The sequence below is a fragment of the Bos grunniens genome, chromosome 8, assembly GCF_055505025.1.
Source record: "Bos grunniens cultivar Pamir isolate PY7600 chromosome 8, Bosgru_T2T1.0, whole genome shotgun sequence".
In the NCBI taxonomy this organism is placed as follows: domain Eukaryota; kingdom Metazoa; phylum Chordata; class Mammalia; order Artiodactyla; family Bovidae; genus Bos; species Bos grunniens.
In genome coordinates, this window is record NC_141172.1 from 71,328,582 (window position 1) to 71,347,997 (window position 19,416).

The 19,416-nt window shown below is 38.8% G+C and overlaps 1 protein-coding gene across 1 annotated transcript in view; it reads left to right on the forward strand.

The window, feature by feature from the left end:
• Positions 1-19,416, forward strand: part of ADAM7 (ADAM metallopeptidase domain 7) — an 80,449-nt gene that overhangs the window by 19,677 nt on the left and 41,356 nt on the right. The window contains exons 9-16 of the mRNA XM_086414120.1: positions 435-604; positions 4,832-4,916; positions 6,544-6,674; positions 8,219-8,393; positions 9,864-9,953; positions 11,030-11,225; positions 11,899-12,001; positions 16,625-16,811. Coding sequence (XP_086270246.1) covers positions 435-604; positions 4,832-4,916; positions 6,544-6,674; positions 8,219-8,393; positions 9,864-9,953; positions 11,030-11,225; positions 11,899-12,001; positions 16,625-16,811 — 1,137 coding nt within the window. The remainder of the gene's footprint in view (positions 1-434; positions 605-4,831; positions 4,917-6,543; positions 6,675-8,218; positions 8,394-9,863; positions 9,954-11,029; positions 11,226-11,898; positions 12,002-16,624; positions 16,812-19,416) is intronic.

Consider the following 19,416-nt stretch of genomic DNA (forward strand, 5'->3'; position numbering starts at 1 on the left):
TGCAGACAATGCAATATCAATGTTCTAGTCTACTACCAAACCAACTCATGACCTCAGTAGAGAGACAGATAAGGAATATTCATTCCATTGTGTGCCAGTGTTCATAAATTCATGTTTTCAGGCCAGGTATTATCTCGGAGCTTTACTTATGTATTTGTTTTAGACATATCCTGACCCCAGTGTCCATCAGAATTATAATTCTAAGAGAATCAGATGTTTTTAGTCAAGTTTCTTGGTTGGCCACGGTGGTTCACCCAATATTGATGATTCAACCTCACATTCTGTTTCAATACAACTATTTATAAAATGAGGCCTGAACTTTTGACTATGTACTACACACATCAAAATTACTTTTTTAATATAAAGAAATATAGTCACAATAAAGGATCCTTCTGCAATTTGACATTGTGAAAAATTGTTTCTCCTTTGAACAGATTTATAAAACCTTGAACATTCATGTGACATTAGTTGGCCTTGAAATATGGACAAATGGAGACAAAATAGAAGTAGATTCAAACATAGAAACTACCTTATTGCGTTTTTCAGCTTGGCAAGAAATAATCCTTAAAAAAAGGAAAAATTTTGATCACAGTATGTTACTCAGGTATGTAACTGCTCTATTTTTCTGCATATTAGATGGATTATTTTTAAAAAGAAAATAATACAAATAAACTAAAATATTTTTAAAGCAGTTGACTTTTGGATAAAAGTCACAGGAATAAAACATTATGTGTGGTTATATAGAATATTTCCAAGTGACCTTGTAAATGATCTTTTTCCTAAAAATGGTCTTTCAGCATCTCTTTTGATGTCCTTAAAGCTACTATATAAGGGTGATACCAGCTTTACCTATTTAGTCTATCTATAATCCCAGTATTTCTCCTAAGGCCTACAAAATAGCCCACCAATACACTTTCTAGAGATTTCTTCAAGAAAATTGGAAATATCAAGGGAACATTTCGTGAAAGGATAAGTATGATAAAGGACAGAAAACAATAAGAACCTAACAGAAGCAGCAGAGATTAAGAAGAGGTGGCAAGAATACACAGAAGAACTATGCAAAAAAAGGTCTTCATGACCCAGATAACCATGATGGTGTGATCACTCAACTAGAGTCAGGCATCCTGGAGTGTGACGTCAAACGAGCCTTAGGAAGCATTACTACAAACAAAGCTAGTGGAGGTGATGGAATTCCAGCTGAGCTATTTCAAATCCTAAAAGATGATGCTGTTGAAGTGTTGCATTCAATATGGCAGTAAATTTGGAAAACTCAGCAGTGGTCACAGGACTGGAAAACGTCAGTTTTCATTTCAATCCCAAAGAGGCAATTTCAAAGAATGTTCAAATTACCATACTGCTGCTACTGCTAAGTCACTTCAGTCGTGTCCAACTCTGTGTGACCCCATAGACGGCAACCCACCAGGCTCCCCTGTCCCTGGGATTCTCCAGGCAAGAGCACTGGAGTGGGTTGCCATTTCCTTCTCCAATGCATGAAAGTTAAAAGTGAAAGTGAAGTCACTCAGTCATGTCTGACTCTTAGCGAGCCCATGGACTGCAGCCTGCCAGGCTCTTCCGTCTATGGGATTTTCCAGGCAAGAGTACTGGAGTGGGGCGCCATTGCCTTTTCCAAAATTACTGAACAGTTGTGCTCATTTCACATGTTGTTAAGTTTATGCTCAAAATCCTTCAAGCTAGGTTTTAGCAGTATATGAACAGAGAGATTCCAGATATATAGGCTGGATTTAGAAAAGGCAGAGGAACCAGAGATCAAATTGTCAACACCCATTGGATCATAGAGAAAGCAAGGGAATTCCAGAAAAACATCTACTTCTTCTTCATTGAATACACTGTATGGATCACAACAGATTGTGAAAAATTCTAAAAGAGGTGGAAATACCAGCCCACCTTGCCTGTCTCCAGTGAAACCTGTATGCAAGTCAAGAAGCAACAGTCAGAACCTTACATGTAACAACTGACTAGTTCAAAATTGGGAAAGGAGTACAACAAAGCTATATATTGTCTCCCTGTCTGTCACATGCAGAGTATATCATGCCAAATACCAGGCTGGATGAATCACAAGCTGGAATCAAGATTTCCAGGAGAAATATCAACAACTTCAGATATGCAGATGTGTACGTGTGCTAAGTTGCTTCAGTTGTGTCCAGTTCTTTGCTACCTTGTGGACTGTAGCTTATCAGGCTCCTCCTCTATCCACAGGATTCTCCAGGCAAGAATAATGGAGTGTGTCGCCTTGCCCTCCTCGAGGTGATCTTCTTGACCCAGGGATAGAATCTACATCTCTTAGGTCTCCTGAATTGGCAAGTGGCTTCTTTACCACTCATATCACCTGGAAGCCCAGATATGAGAATGATACCACTCTAATGGCAGAAAGTGAAGAGAAACTAAAGAGCCTATTGATAAGGGTGAAAGAGGAGAGTTAAAAAGCTGGCTTAAAACTCAACATTCAAAGAGAAAGATTATGGCATCTGATCCTATCACTTCATGGCAAGTAGAGGGGACAAAGTGAAAGCAGCAGCATATTTTCTTTTCTTGGATTTCCAAATAACTGTGGACAGTGACTGCAGCCATGAAATTAAAAGACATTTCCTCCTTGGAAGGAAAGCTATGACAAACCTAGACAGTGTATTAAAAACTAGAGACATCACTTTGCCTAGTTTTAGTGTATAGTCAAAACTACGTATAGTCAAAGCTATGGTTTTTCCAGTAGTCATGTAAGGATGTGAGAGTTGGATCATAAAGAAGGCTGAGTGCCAAAGAATTGATGCTTTTGAATTGCAGTCTTGGAAAAGACTCTTGAGAGTCCCCTGGACTGAAAGAAGATCAAACCAGTCAATTCTAAAGGAAATTAACCATGAATGTTGGAAGGACTGATGCTGAAGCTGAAGCTCCAATACTTTGGCCACTTGATGCAAAGAGTTGACTCATTGGAAAAGACCCTGATTCTGGGAGGACAGGAGGAGATGGGGGCAATAAAGGATGAGATGACTGGATGGCATCATTGACTCAAAGGACATATGTTTGAGCAAACTCCAGGAAATAGTGAAGGACAGGGAAGTCTAGCGTGCTATAGTCCATGGGGTCACAAAGACTCAGACACGACTTGGTGACTGAACAACAATAACAACAGCATTATCTTAATGTTAACTTTCAGTCTGAGCTCAGAACTATGAGGCTTGCAAGGCCCATAATCGGAGCTCAGGTCTAGTCATTTGGCAGACTGATGAGCAAACCAGAACTCCAGATATCATTTCTGGTATCACAATGGCTGTAACACATAGCTCCAGGGGAATAATTGTATCTGGTTTAGTTTCACACATTCATGTACTGCTATGTCCCAAAATCATAGGGGGTAAACTAAAATATCATCCTGACCTTCATAGCAGGCAAGACTAGCCCCTTTGCCTAATCCATGTATGTATGTCTTAAAATACATAATAAGTTAGTCTAGGAATATTAATTTGTTTTACGTAGACAAACTTTTACTTCCACGAATGTCTCTTATTCTGAGCAGTAGCTTCACACACTAATAGTATGTATACAAATAGGAATATGGGGAGGGGAATGCTAAATATTTAACTGAGCATCATATTTGGAACTTCTTATGTGTTGGGTTTCTTATATGTCTTCTTTCTATATTCACATAGATCTAGAAGTGATTGGATACCATATATGACATTATCATGCTGTGACTTGGTTTTCAGTGTCAATGAGCTAAGTTAGAATCCAGATGGTGCTTTCTCTGGTGTTTCATCTCCATAGCTGATATTATCTCAAGATCCCCAGAGTCTAGAAAGATCAGAATCCTAAATTCTTCCAAGATGCAAAGTCAAATACTAAGACTTTTAAATATAAGGAGATAAATATTTCAGTAGTGAAGACAGAAAAATAACATCTCTTCTTGATGAAAAAATTTGAAGATTGAGAGTGGTCACCTGACCTGACAACCTTTCTTGTATTTGAACTCTCTGTATTATACTCTGAGTTTCCTTGGTGGCTCAGATGGTAAAGAATCCGCCTGCAATTCAGGAAACCTGGGTTCAATCCCTGGGTGGGGAGGGTCCCCAGGAGAAGTAACAGCTACCCACTCCAGTATTGTGGCCTGGAGAATTCCATGGACTGTATAGTCCATGGCATAGCAAACAGTTGGACATGACTGAGTGACTTTTACTTTCACTTTATTATACTCTAAGAATGGCCCTCCAACTTATGATAGTTCTTTTTAGAGTGGTAAAACTCTAAATGTTCTTCTTGAAAGCATATCAGATTTGGGTCCCTTTAGTATATGCATCTACATCTGTATTTTTAGACAATCCAGGAATAGGCCTTTTTTACATGACATGTGTTTTTAAATATCTGATAATAGTTATCAAATTCTCTATGAGTTTGTATGGTTAATTATTTTTGTTTTAATTTTCAAGCACAGCAAACTAATCATGGTGTTGAGTCTGTTCACTATGTTGCATTTTCCCCTCTGAACCCTTTTAAATATTCCGGTCTTTTAAGTGACCTTAACCAAAGTTGAGTGTAGGGCAAACTAAAGTTAAGTCAAATGGACTCTGACCTTATTATTATTTTTTTTGGAAAGGGCATTTTTATGATTTAATTTCAAGATTACATTGACTTTCTCAATGCCTCTAAAATGCCACAGGTTTAAAATGAGCTTGATATCAACTAAGGTCATCCTCCATTCCAGAACTCCAGGAAAAAGAAAAGGCACTTTTCATGTGCCAGGGTACTAGCACTGCGGGGTTCACTTCACTTCAGTCTTTGTGTTAATTGAACTATGGGTTTATTTGTGTCTTGTTCATAGTGGAAAGTGGCTCTACACACAGGCACATGGAACTTCCTATCCAGGGGGGATGTGCCTGCCCTATTATTCCTCCAGTGTTGTTAAGGTGAGCTGTGTTTTATTTATGTTACATTACTTAATTAGAAAGTTTACCTTAAATTACTGTAATTTTCTGTGTTCTATTGAAAAGAACCACGTATGCATCTTATCATACATTCCCATCAAAATATGTCATGATGAAGCTGTCTTGTTTCTTTTTTAAGTGGGAAATGTATTATAAAAACTATAGATACATAATGAAGATAAACCAGTGTTTTTCAGAATCTAAAAGAACATTGGATTTTGGATGATTCCTCCTGCCTTTGAAACCTTCTCTAGCATGATAAAAATAATCACACTGATAGAATTTTGGTATATATTTCTATTTTTTTACAAAGTCAAATATGAAATCTGAAGATTTCAGCAGCAACTTTCTGTCAAACTCCTATTAATGGTATAAACCTACTTAATGGTTCTTATGTATGAAAAGAGCATTCAGTACTTATGTTAATATATGAATTAACATGCAAAGACTAGGAAAGCTCTTTTGCCTATTACATATAGTTATTTATAAGTACATGTGATGTACATAAGACTTGATGGCTGGTTTAGCAAGTGAACATAACTGCTTTTATTCAGAAAATGTATAAACTACTTCAAATATCTTATCTATATGGCCTTACCATTCAATTTTAGCAAGCCTACCACCTACAAACTGCCAACACCCCTTGTTTACCTGATCCCTTCCCAAGTCACTAGGCTTCCAGTAAATTCTGTCCAAGTAACCCTAAGATAAGCTTTAAAATGTCAAAGTTGATTTCCTGTCTTTACCTAGCTGTTGCTATGCTCAAGACAGTCTTGTAAGACCTTGAACTTAAAAGCTAGTACTTATTAAGATGACTACCTGATTTTTCATTCCCATGGTTCTTTTTATGATTATGATTTTGCCTATAGTATTTCAGAAATAAAATTTTGTATAATAGAGTCAAATTAACCTAATATAGGCTGTGCACTCCAATTATGACATTATAGCCCATCCAGGATACATTTTAAATGTCATATGAGTAAGACGAAATTACCAAATTAGGGGGGTTTTTCCTTTATAGTAACCTGATATCCCACCCCTCTTCAGAAATTAAAATTTTCCACTAACACAGAAATTAAAATATAAAATAGAACTAAGAACAGTGATAGCAATCAATGCTGCCTTTGATTTTCCATTACTGATCTTCTGACTTTTTTCACAGTAGTAACTCCCTCCTCATGATTGTATCACATTATTGCCTAATGTGAGATTATAAATTGAAAACCCTAAACTCACATATTTTTATTTTTATGCCCTTTGAATATCTAGTAACAGGAGATAATCAATAATGTTTATTTTATTGTTAGGAGGTTAATTAATAAGTTTGAGCTATTTGTAAGAATGAGTCTATATAAAATCAATAATGAGTATTGCTTCACACACAAAAAAATTACAAATGTTAGAGACCATAAAAAGGTTTTGTCCAACTTCATTATATAAGTGAGGAAATTAAGGTGCAAGAATGGAAGATAATTAAGTTCATAATCTCTCAGATAAGATACTAATTAGCCAGAAGCTAGAAACGAGATCTTAGCGACTACTTCAAAGCTTATGTACTGTAGTGTGCTATTTTATAGAAGTTTCTAATGCAAGACTTTTTTGGCCTCAGGATCTTTTACCTGACCTCAATGCAATTGCGAGCAGAATGGCACACCAGTTGGGGCATAACCTTGGGATGAGTCATGATGATTACCCGTGTACCTGTGATTTGGAAAAATGTGTGATGAACAGTGGTGGAAGGTGAGATTCCAACAATATAGAGAAAATATTTCAATATTGGAGGAATGACTTTGATTAAAACTCAGTGTTACAGGGTTATATGGTTATTATATGGCTATGGTTTCCTTGGTGGCTTGGAGGGTAAAGAATCTGTCTACAATGCAGGTGGCCCAGGTTTGATCCCTGGGTCAGTAAGATCCCCTGGAAAAGGGAATGGCAACCCCCTCTAGTATTCTTGCCTGGAGAATCCCATGGACAGGAGGAGCATGGTGGGCTGTAGTCTATGGGGTCACAACTGAATAAGTAGCACTATGGTTATTATCTGGAATTTTCCTAATATATCCTAGATAAGAACTTAGTAACTGATATCTAATTTTACATCATTATCTACATAATTAGTAATATTTGGGAGGGAAACACACCATCCCTCTCAAATGTCTTTAAAAATCCATCTGTAGTTAATCATTGTATCAATAATAATAAGCAGGGACTCAAAACCAGAGGAAGATAGAAGGGAGGTGAGTTTCATTTTGAAAAGAAGTATATCACATTCCTAGGAAGTTTACGAAAATAAATTGCTTCAAGAAATGTTATAGAGAACAATTTTTGCCAGGTATCCTGTTAGCTAGTGCTTATTTTTTTAAAAACTTGAATATGATTCAGACCCTGTACTGAGAAGCTAGTAATCTTGCATACATGACAGACAAAAATATAGATTATTTCAAGTGGAACAATAAGAAGTGACATGGAAACAGCAGATACAGTTGGCCTAGATGTAGGCTTCAGGGTGCTTCCCAGGTAGGACTAGTGGTAAAGAGCCTGCCTACCAGTGCAGCAAACACAAGAGACGTGGGTTCAATACCTGGGTTGGGAAAATTCCCTAGAGGAAGGCATGGCAACCCACTCCAGTATTCTTGCCTGGAAAATTCCATGGACAGAGAAGCCTGGTGGGCTACAATCCATAGGGTCACAGAGGTGAACAGAGCTGAAGTGACTTAGCACGTATGCACACAGGCTTCAGGAAGCATATTCTGGAAGATATATAGTCTGAATATTTTCACTAAACTAGCCTGCGTTGGCTGTATTTCAAAAAGACATTTCATATAATAAAGAGCCCCGTTACTGCTCTGCTGTAACAGTAAGGCAAGAATAAGAAAGGTAAATGGACTTTGAGTCCATCATTTCTATTTGTTTTGTTTTGGCTGCTCTGGGTCTTGGTTGCTGCGTGTGGGCTTTTCTCTAGCTGAGAGAGCGGGGACTATTCTCTAGGTGTGGTGCATGGGCTTCTCACTGCAGTGGCTTCTCTTCTTGTGGTGTACAGGCTCTAGAGCATGGGTTCAGTAGTTGTGGCGCATGGACTTTGTTGCCCTGAGGTATGTGGAATATTCCTGGATCAGGGATCGAACCCACGTCCCCTGCACTGGCAGGCAGACTCCCAACTACTGGACCACCAGAGCAGTCCTCTCTTTGTTTTTTGTTCTCATTTCTTCATAGAATTTTCACAGCTGTTCTACCACTATGCATTGATATGATTAATCTTTATTTTTAACTTGTCCTATCTCTAGCATTCCTGCACTGAAATTCAGTAAATGCAGCAAAACCCAGTACCAGCAATTTCTCAAGGATTACAGTCTAACATGCATGTTCAATGTTCCATTTTCTGACAAGTTTTCTGATTACCCATACTGTGGAAACAACAGGTTGGATGATGGAGAGGAGTGTGATTGTGGCCTTCTTCAGGTATTTGCAAATGATGCTGTTTTTCAATTTACAAAGTGTCAACTCAGCTAGAACCTAGGCAGGGATGTAGCCATTAGTCAACCATGGTAATCCTTATAAAGCTTCAACAAGTATGTTTTAAAAAAAAAAAGAAGAATTGGAAACATGCTGTTGGGTAGCCTCTTTGCAAAGCTTCTTCCCAAGTCATGAATTGTGTATAGTGATGTTGCCTCAGGTCCAAAGCATCTCATTAGCCTGGTTTATATGCTAATTGGCTCTTCTAGTGCGAAGGGCCCATAGGTCTCCTTAAGTCCAATCTCTCTTGCACAGTAGGATTTGTTCTACAAAATCCCTCACAGTCAGTTGAGTTTGATTCAAGGCCTTATGACACTAGTCTATATCCCTGTTGACCAGTTCACATTATTAGAAAGTTTAATTGAGCAGAAACCTTCCAAATGTACACAGATTTATAGCAGTCTCTGGAACATTTAGAGTAAGCCTTGCAGACATATTTTAAATTAATTCTTAATCTGCTTTTCTCCTACATAGAAGCTCTTTCTTTCAAGAGCTCATCATGTAGATATGTGCCCTAGATAATGACTTCTCACATTATCAAGTGCTCATCAGTCACCCCGGCATGTTGTTAGAATGTGGACTCTGATTCAGTATGTCTGGAGTAGAAATGAGATCCTATTCCTACCAACCTGTAACATTGTGATGATGCTGGAAGTCCAAGGACCACATGTTTAGTAGCTATTCTGTAGACATTGCACAATTCAAAAGAAGTGTAGTAAGATGGCCACAAAGAGACTCCATGATCAGAGTGGAGACTGTGACAGGTCCAGAGGTGACAGCTTCTAGTTTTCAAATGTCTAGGATTAAATGTGAAGAAAATCTTAACTTCGGAAACTGATGCTTTTGCCCATGTGCATTGTTTGGAATATTGCTACAGCTTCATTCTACCACTTGAAATACCTTACTTCGGGGTTCCTAATTCAGGCCATGGACCAGTCTGTAGCCTGTTAGGAACTGGTCTGCACATCAGCAGGTGAGCAGTGCAAGAGTGAGCAAAGCTTCATTTGTATTTACAGCCGCTCCCATTGTTCACGTTACCACCTGAGCTCTGCCTCCCATCGTATCATCGGAGGTATAATAAATATAATGCACTTAAATCATCCTGAAACCATCCCTCAAACTCTCAGTCCATAGAAAACGTGTCTTCTATAAAACTGGCCCCTGGTGCCAAAATGGTCACAAACTTTGGGCTTGTGGAGTACTGAACAGCTCCAAGGGAAGGAAACAAAGTAAAAGTCCCAAACACTAGTTGTAAGCAGTAGCCTTTATACACATATCATAGTCAAGGACCATGCATTTAAATTGAACTCTGAAAAACAACTAAGGCTAAGTTCCACAGAAACACAGTCAATGAACTCTTTAAACAGGAGCCAAAGTACAAAGCACTTCTGATCTTTCATTTCTGATCATTGCCAGGACTGCACTAATCCTTGTTGTGATGCACGCAAATGTATGTTGAAGCCAGGGTTCACTTGTGCTGAAGGAGAATGCTGTGAATCTTGCCAGGTAAGAGACTTTGCTAGGACTGGGTTTCTCTATTTTCAGTTTATTAAGCATACATAGAACCAAAGAGTTGTCTGATCACTGGGTGACCTTACATTACCAATCCCAGATTGCAGCCAGATATGCTGGTACTCAATAGAGCGTCTTCTGAAATGCTCTGACTTTTAAACCCTGATAGGTGCTGTGGTTTGGGAAGTGGAGAAGTGGGTAAGCAGTGCTTAGAATTTTAGAAGTGGAGTCATACAACCAACATTATTTTTGGTCTTTTTTCAATGACTACTAGCCGATTTCACCTTAGCTGAGGGGGAAAATGGCACCCCAACTGCAGTGAACTAACAGCAAAAACAGTTATACTGGAATTGGAAAGCGATAGTAACTAGTACCTAGAGATAGATCCCTAGGAAAGATTACCAGAAACCCAAATGCTTCTGTCCAAGCATTCACTGACTCTTCCTTAATGCCACTGGATCATGAACTAAAAAAGGAAAGGAAGTGTGTTTAATTCATCTTCAAATCTCTGTAAAACCCCAGCACAATCAAATACGTATTGAATGACTAAATGGAGAATATTCCCATGTCATGCCCTCCCTAAATGAAAGCCAGCATATATATATATATATATGCTGGCTTTATATATATATATATATATATAAACTATTATATATTAGTTTCTTCTGAAAAGATCTGATTTCTTGGGAGTGGTGGAGATTTCTCATTAGAGTCAGGGGTTCCCAGTTTTCTGTGTATGGTGGGCTGGGGGAAAGGGACGAAGGAATGAAAACGGCAAGATGAGAAGAACACAAGCTCATTTCCCCATTTTATAACCATTCTAACTCTGCCCCAAGGCTGTTCTAATACCAAATTTCAATACCACCAGCTTGTCATTCCTAAAATTATATACAAGCCAATAAAGATAGTAATTCTCAGTGGAAAGGAGAAGGAAATCATGATCTCATGACCCATCCTTAAAACTTCTTTTAAATTAAATGGGTCAACCTACTTACTTCCTCCTACCAACTAACCCTTCCTTGCCTGCCTAAGGATGCCCAAAAATCAATCTCTTCATTTTTCTTCCACAGATGAAAAAAGCAGGGTCTATATGCAGGCCAGCAAGAACTGAATGTGATTTTCCTGAGAGGTGCACTGGCCACTCTTCGGGGTGTCCTAAGGACCAATTCCAAGTAAATGGATTTCCTTGCAAGAACGCAAAAGGCTACTGCTTCATGGGGAACTGTCCCACCCAGGATGATCAGTGCTCTGAATTGTTTGATCATGGTAAGAGACAGTGATAGTGAATGATGGATAAAGATAATAGCTGCTATTTCTCTGTTACTGTCCTTTAGGAATTTGGGGGCAAGATTGGAGATAATGTCATTTATGGAAGATATGACCTGGCACCTTTCTAAATAAAACCTTTAATATTCATTGATTTTACCTCTAATATTAATTGATTGGCTTCCCAGGTGGCTCGGTGGTAAAGAAGCCACCTGTCAATGCAGGAGATGTAAGAGACACAGGTTCAATCCCTGGGTTGGGAAGATTCCATGGAGGAGGAAATGGCAACCCACTCCAGTATTCTTGCCTGGAGAATCCCATGGACAGAGGAGCCTGGCGGGCTATGGTCCATGGAGTGGCAAAGTGTCAGACACAATTGAGCAACTGAGAAGGCACACGCACACACACACACACACACACACACACACACACACATTAATTATCTAAGTATGTGGGTTAAGGTATGTTTGTTTCTTTTTTATATCTGCATTCTTTCCTAAAATATCCTCCTGAGGCAATAAGATAGTTTTAAAATTATTTATTTATCCCATTCTGTTTCACTACTATGTAAGTGATAATGAAATTTCAATGATATTAGAAAAGTAAGGCATTTATGATTTGTCACATTCATGTTGTCATTGTTTTACTTTTATCATACTGCTTTGGATCCCAGAAGCGAAAGCCAGTTCTGATATTTGCTACAAGATGAATACAATTGGAAATAAATTTGGATACTGCAAAAACAAGGGACGCATTTTAATTCCTTGTGAAGAAAAGTAAGTACATTGTGAGGAAAAGCATGTGCCCTCTCAAAGCATTTTGCAAAATCAGAACAGCTTTTATTCCAATAGCCGACAGTCTCTCTTTTTCACTCAGGGGATTAGGAAGAGAGGGCTTCCCTGGTGGCTCAAGTGGTAAAGAATCTGCAAGCAATGCAGGTGATCTGGGTTTGATCCCTGGGTCAGAAAGATCCTGTGGAGTAGGGATTGTGACCTACTCCAGAATTATTTCTTGGAGAATTCCACAGACAGAGGAGACTGGTGGGCTACAGTCCATGGGGTGGCAAAGAGTTGGACATGACTGAGCAACTAAAATTTTTGCTTTTGTAAAAGAAAGGGGAGCAAGAAGGGAGAGAGCACACATTCCTGATGGAATTAACTGGTTTTTATGTTCTGTATTTTGTAACTGAAAATCATGGAATACAAGGAAGAAGGATGGGAAAGATTTAAGATTCTTAGAAAGAAAAGGAGGGGAAGAAACAGCAAAAAAGAGAGAAAGAGATAGAAAGAAAGAGAAGGAGGGGGAAATAGGTAGAAAAGGGGAAAAGAAAAAGAAAGAAGGAAAGTCATTAGAAGAAAGAATGATAGACACTGACACTGAAGACAGAATGGGAGAATTGAATATTAGATCTAACTTCTAAAACACATGTGTTAAACCCATCTTCTGGGTTTGTTTCTGATGTATGACATGGTTTCTGTATTCTCCCGAACAGGATCTGTACCGAATGCAATGATAAAAACTTAGAGTCAAGTTCAACTTTGCTTCTAAATACACTTCTAAAAATGGGCAGTCTCTTAATTTGCTTTATTTCCAACTGTTACATCATCTGTGAAAAGGGGGTTATGATAATAGCAATCTTATAGATTTTTTAAAATGAGAATCAACTGATGTGCTCTATGCAAGAAAGAAAAAAATTTACTGTCCTGACTCAAGTTCAGTCAGTTCACTTCAGTCGCTCAGTCGTCTCCCAATTTTTGTGACCCCATGGGCTGCAGCATGTCAGGCTTCCCTGTGCATCACCATCTCCCAGAGTTTACTCAAACTCATGTCCATTGAGTCGGTGATGCCAGCAAACCATCTCATCCTCTGTCGTTCCCTTCTCCTCCTACCATTAATCTTTCACAGCATCAGGGTCTTTTCAAATGAGTCAGTTCTTTGCATCAGGTGGCCAAAGTATTGGAGTTTCAGCTTCAGCATCAGTCCTTCCAATGAATATTCAGGATTGATTTCCTTTAGGATGGACTAGATGGATCTCCTACCTGTCCAAGGGACTCTCAAGAGTCTTCTTCAACACCACAGTTCAAAAGCATCAATTCTTCGGCACTCAGCTTTCTTTATAGTCCAAATCTCACATTCACACATGACTACTGGAAAAACCATAGCCTTGACTAGACAGACCTTTGTTGGCAAAGTAATGTCTCTGCTTTTGAATATGCTATCTAGGTTGGTCATAACTTTCCTTCCAAGGAATAAGCGTCTTTTAATTTCACGGCTGCAGTCACCATCTGCATTGATTTTGGAGCCCCTAAAAATAAAGTCTGCCACTGTTTCCACTGTTTCCCCATCTATTTGCCTTGAAATGATGGGACCAGATACCATAATCTTCGTTTTCTGAATGTTGAGCTTTAAGCCAACTTTTTCACTCTCCTCTTTCACTTTCATCAAGAGGCTCTTTAGTTTTTCTTGGCTTTCTGCCATAAGGGTGGTATCATCTGCATATCTGAGGTTATTGATATTTCTCCCAGCAATCCTGATTCCAGCTTGTGTTTCATCCAGCCCAGCATTTCTCATGATGTACTCTGCATATAAGTTAAATAAGCAGGGTGACAATATACAGCCTTGACATGCTCCTTTCCTGATTTGGAACCAGTCAGTTGTTCCATGTGGAGTTCTAACTATTGCTTCCTGACCTGCACACATATTTCTCAGGAGGCAGGTCAGGTAATCTGGTATTCCCATCTCTTTAAGAATTGTCCACAGTTTGTTGTGATCCACACAGCCAAAGGCTTTGGCATAGTCAATAAAGAAGTAGATTTTTTTTTTCTGGAACTCTCTTGCTTTTTTGATGATCCAGTGGATGTTGGCAATTTGATCTCTGGTTCCTCTGCCTTTTCTAAAACCGGCTTGAACATCTGGAAGTTCACAGTTCACATACTGTTGAAGCCTGGCTTAGAGAATTTTGAGCATTACTTTACTAGTGTGGGAGATGAGTGCAGTTTTGCAGTAGTTTGGACATTCTTTGGCATTGCCTTTCTTTGGGATTGGAATGAAAACTGACCTTTTCCAGTCCTGTGGCCACTGCTGAGTTTTCCAAATGTGCTGGCGTATTGAGTGCAGCACTTTCACAGCATCATCTTTTAGATTTGAGATAGCTCAACTGGAATTCCATCACCTTCACTAGCTTTGTTCCTAGTGATGCTTCCTAAGGCCCACTTACTTCTCATTCCAGAATGTCTGACTCTAGGTCAGTGATCATACCATTGTGATTATCTGGATCATGAAGATCTTTTCTGTATAGTTCTTCTGTGTATTCTTGCCACCTCTTCTTTATATTCTTGCCACCTCTTCTTCTTCTGTTAGATCCATGCCATTTCTGTCCTTTATTGTGCCCATCTTTGCATGAAATGTTCCCTTGGTATCTCTAATTTTCTTGAAGAGATCTCTAGCCTTTCCCATTCTATTGTTTTCCTCTATTTCTTTGCACTGATCACTGAGGAAGGTTTTCTTATCTGTCCTTGCTATTCTTTGCAACTCTGCATTCAAATTGGTATATCTTTCCTTTTATCCTTTGCTTTTCACTTCTCTTCTTTTCACAGCTATTTGTAAGGCCTCCTCAGACAGCCATTTTGCTTTTTTGCATTTCTTTTTCTTGGAGATGGTCTTGAACCCTGTCTCCTGTACAATGTCATGAACCTCTGTCTATCAGATCTAATTCCATGAATCTATTTGTCACTTCTACTGTATAATCATAAGGGATTTGATTTAGGTTATACTTGAATTGTCTAGTGGTTTTCCCTACTTTCTTCAATTCAAGTCTGAATTTGGCAATAAGGAGTTCATGATCTGAGCCACAGTCAGTTCCCGGTCTTGTTTTTGCTGACTGTATAGAGCTTCTCCATCTTTGGCTGCAAAGAATATAATCAATCTGATTTCGGTGTTGACCATCTGGTGATGTCCATGTGTAGAGTCTTCTCTTGTGTTGTTGGAAGAGGGTGTTTGCTATGACCAGTGCGTTCTCTTGGCAAAACTCTATTAGCCTTCGCCCTGCTTCATTCCGTATTCCAAGGCCAAATTTGCCTGTTACTCCAGGTGTTTCTTGACTTCCTACTTTTGCATTCCAGTCCCATATAATGAAAAGGACATCTTTTTTGGGTGTTAGTTCTAGAAGGTCTTGTAGGTCTTTATAGAGCCATTCAACTTCAGCATTCTTGGTCAGGGAATAGACTTGGATTACTGTGATATTGAATGGTTTGTCTTGGAAATGAACAGAGATCATTCTGTCATTTTTGAGATTGCATCCAAGTACTGCATTTCAGACTCTTTTGTTGACTATGATAGCTACTCCATTTCTTCTAAGGGATTCTTGCTCACAGTAATAGATATAATGGTCATCTGAGTTAAATTCACCCATTCCAGTCCATTTTAGCTCGCAGATTCCTAAAACGTCACCATTCATTCTTGCCATCTCCTGTTAGAGAAAGGAACAGTGACCCCACAAGACACTGACCCAGAGTTGCCCGAGAGTGTCCAGGAGTCTCCAGTGAAGGTGTGGGTTGGTGGTGGCCTGCTGCAGGGTTGTGGGCACTGAGTGTAGCTGTATATGCATGGGATCTTTTGAAGGAGGTCGCCATTATCTTCATTACCTCCACCATAGTTTGGCCCCAGGTAAATAACAGGGAGGCAACACAGCCCCACTGGTCAACATAAAATTGGATTAAAGATGTACTGATCATGGCTCCACCCATCAGAACAAGACCCAGTTTCCCCCTTTCCCATCAGGAAGCTTCCATAAGCCTCTTATCCTTCTCCATCAGAAGGCAGACAGACTGAAAACCACAATCACAGAACACTAACCGATCTGATCACATGGACCTTGTCTAACTGATCACAGCCTTGTCTAACTCAATGAAACTATGAGCCATGCCGTGTAGGGCCACCCAAGACAGATGAGTCATGGTGGACATTCTGACAGAATGTAGTCCAGTGGAAAAGGGACTGGCAAACCACTTCAGTACTCTTGCCTTGAGAAACCATGAACAGTATGAAAAGACAAAAAGATAGGGCACTGAAAGATGAACTCCCCAGGTCGATAGGTGCCTAATATGCTACTAGTTCAAGTTATGCTCATCCAAATTACTAATAATATTCTCCTGTAAGCTTAAGCTAATATTGCTTTATGAGAATTACCTAGGTATCATAAAGAAATATAGCCATTTAGTATCTTTGTCTGCTCATCTCAGTTTTCAGGGTCAAGACTTTGTCCAGAGGCTTACCTGGCTTCTCCTAGGCTCTGACAAGCCTAGGTTTAGAAAAAAATAAGCAGGCCACTCCACTGCCAGCCTAGTTTCTAAAGTTCTATTTCTTGTCCCAAGTGTGAGAATATTCTTGCTTCCCTTCAGAGATATCAAATGTGGAAAGATATTTTGCACAGGTGGGCATCACTCTTCTGTCCTTGGAGAAGAGAAGATCTACCACCTTAAGAAGCATCTGAAACAGAATACCAGTGAATGCAAAACCTTCTATTTATACCATGATTCTAAGGATTTTGGCCTGGTTGCACCTGGCACAAAATGTGGCGATGGAATGGTAAGATGAATGCCCTTTGTTTTATTAAAACTTCTTGTTCAGTCACTTAAAACTTCATTGGATCCTGTAATTGGCCCCAGAGGGCCTATCTATGGGAACACCGAAAAAAATCTGCAACAGTTTTTAAATGAGCAAAATAGCAATAACACTATTAGTAAATATTCATTTTAATATTTTATACCAATTATGTAAATGTTACAAATGTGCTTAGTGTCTTAATGAAATTATACTGCTTTGAATTTAATTGACTATGAAGTAGCCATACAGTCTTCATCTATTTTATTCACTCAGATGTATTTACTGGGCATGCACGACGATGTCAGTATCTGTGCAGGACACAGATGGTGTAAAGATGTGTGTACTTGAGAATTTCTTAGATTAAATCAAGTGTATCATTACAATTCAACTCAGTTGCTTTCACTGTGATGTGATCAATATGTATGAGTCCAAAGGAAGTGACTGACGTTTCTTAGAGAATGTGGAATGGCATCTCCGGATGCCATTAAATGAGAGACATTTCAGTTTCGACTTCATGAGCATTTTTCAACATACAGAAGAAGAGAAAGACATGTTTCTATGTTTTAACTAACTTTTATTGGCGTATAGTTGCTTTATAATGTTGTATTAGCTTCTACTGTACAGTAAAATGAATCAGCTATACGTTTACATGTATCCCCTCTATTTTGGATTTCCTTCCATTTATATCACCACAGAGCACTGAGTAGAGTTCCCTGTGCTATACAGTGGGCTCTCATCAGTTATCTATTTTATATATTGTATCAATATTGTGTACATGTCAATCCCAATCTCCCAATTCCTTCCACTCCTTCCTTTCCCCCTTGGTGGCCATGTGTTTGATCTCTACATCTGTGTCTGCTTCTGCTTTGCAAATAAGATCATTTTTCTCAATTCTACATATACGCATTAATATATATTTGTTTTCCTTTTTCTGACTTACTTCACCCTGTATGGCAGACCCCAGGTCTATCCACATCTCTACAAATGACCCAATTTTGTTCCTTTTAAATGTTATTCTGAATAATATTCCATTGTATATATGTATCACATCTTCTTTATCCATTCTTTTGTCGATGAACATTCAGGTTGCTTCCATGTCCTGGCTATTGTAAACAGTGCTGCAATAAATGTTGGAGTGCATGTGTCTTTTTGAATTATGGTTTTCTCTGTGTATATACCCAGTAGTAGGATTGCTGGACCATATGGTAGCTCTATTTTTAGTTTTTTATGGAATCTACATGCAGTTCTCTATAGTGATGTATCAATTTACATTCCCACCAATAGTGCAAGAAGGTTCCCTTTTCTCCACACCCTCTCCAGCATTTATTGTTTGTATGTATTTTGATAATGGTCATTCTGACTGGTGTGAGGTGATATATGATTGTAATTTTGATTTGCATTTCTCTAATAATTAGTGGGAGAAGGCCATGGCACCCCACTCCAGTACTCTTGCTTGGAGAATCCCATGGATGGAGGAGCCTGGTGGGCCAGGTTGTGAAGAGTTGGACAGGACTGAGCAACTTCACTTTCACTTTTCACTTTCATGCATTGGAGAAGGAAATGGCAACCCACTCCAGTGTTCTTGCCTGGAGAATCCCAGGGATGGGGGAGCCTGGTGGGTGCCGTCTATGGGGTCTCACAGAGTCGGACATGACTGAGCAAATTTTCATGTGTATGTTGGTCATCTGTATGTCCTCTTTGGAAAATGTCTGTTTAGGTCCTCTGCTCTTTTTTTTTAATTGGGTGCTTGTTTTTTGATATTTGAGTAGCATGAGCTGTTGCTATATTTTGAAGATTAATCGCTTATCCACTGCTTCATTTGCAAATATTTTCTCCTATTCTGAAGGTTGTCTTTTCGTCTTATTCATGGTTTGAGAAAATGCTTTTTTTTTTAAAGGCATACCTACATAATATACAAGGTACAAAGTATAATATATGGCATATCCGGGTATCTGACAGTTTTAGTGTGATTGGAGTTCTAGGTAAAATGGTAGAAAACTAAGTTGAACAGGTAGAATGAAGCTAGATTTGGAAAGGTTTTATCACTCTGAGATGAAAACTTGAGAATGTATACTAAAAACATAACCAGCACATCAAGGTTTATAAGCACAGAGTTTTTGAAAAATATAATACTGTATTAAAATCAGCAACTTTGAAACTGAAAAGTATCTATGACATGGCTCTCCTCTCTAAACCACCACCCACAAACACAGTAGCATTCATATAATGAGATAAAAAAATTAATTGGAAAGTAAAAATTCAGCATATAAAAAAGAAATCAGAAGTTAATTTCATAGAGACCTATATTTCAAGTGCATAATTTTAAGTATAGAGGGACAGAGGAGCCTGGCAGGCTACAGTCCATGGGTCACAGAGTCGGACACAACTGAGCTACACACCTCATGAAAATGACTAAATAAATATAAAAATGGTGAGGAGTCAATAGTCATGAAAATTTGTTTGTGTAGCAACCACAGTCTAGAAAGGTCAAGAGCTTTCAATAACAGAGTGTATGAGGCATCAGTTTAAAGAAAATACCAAATAGTTTTCTGTTCACTTCAGGTAAGGAAAATCAGCCAGAGGTATC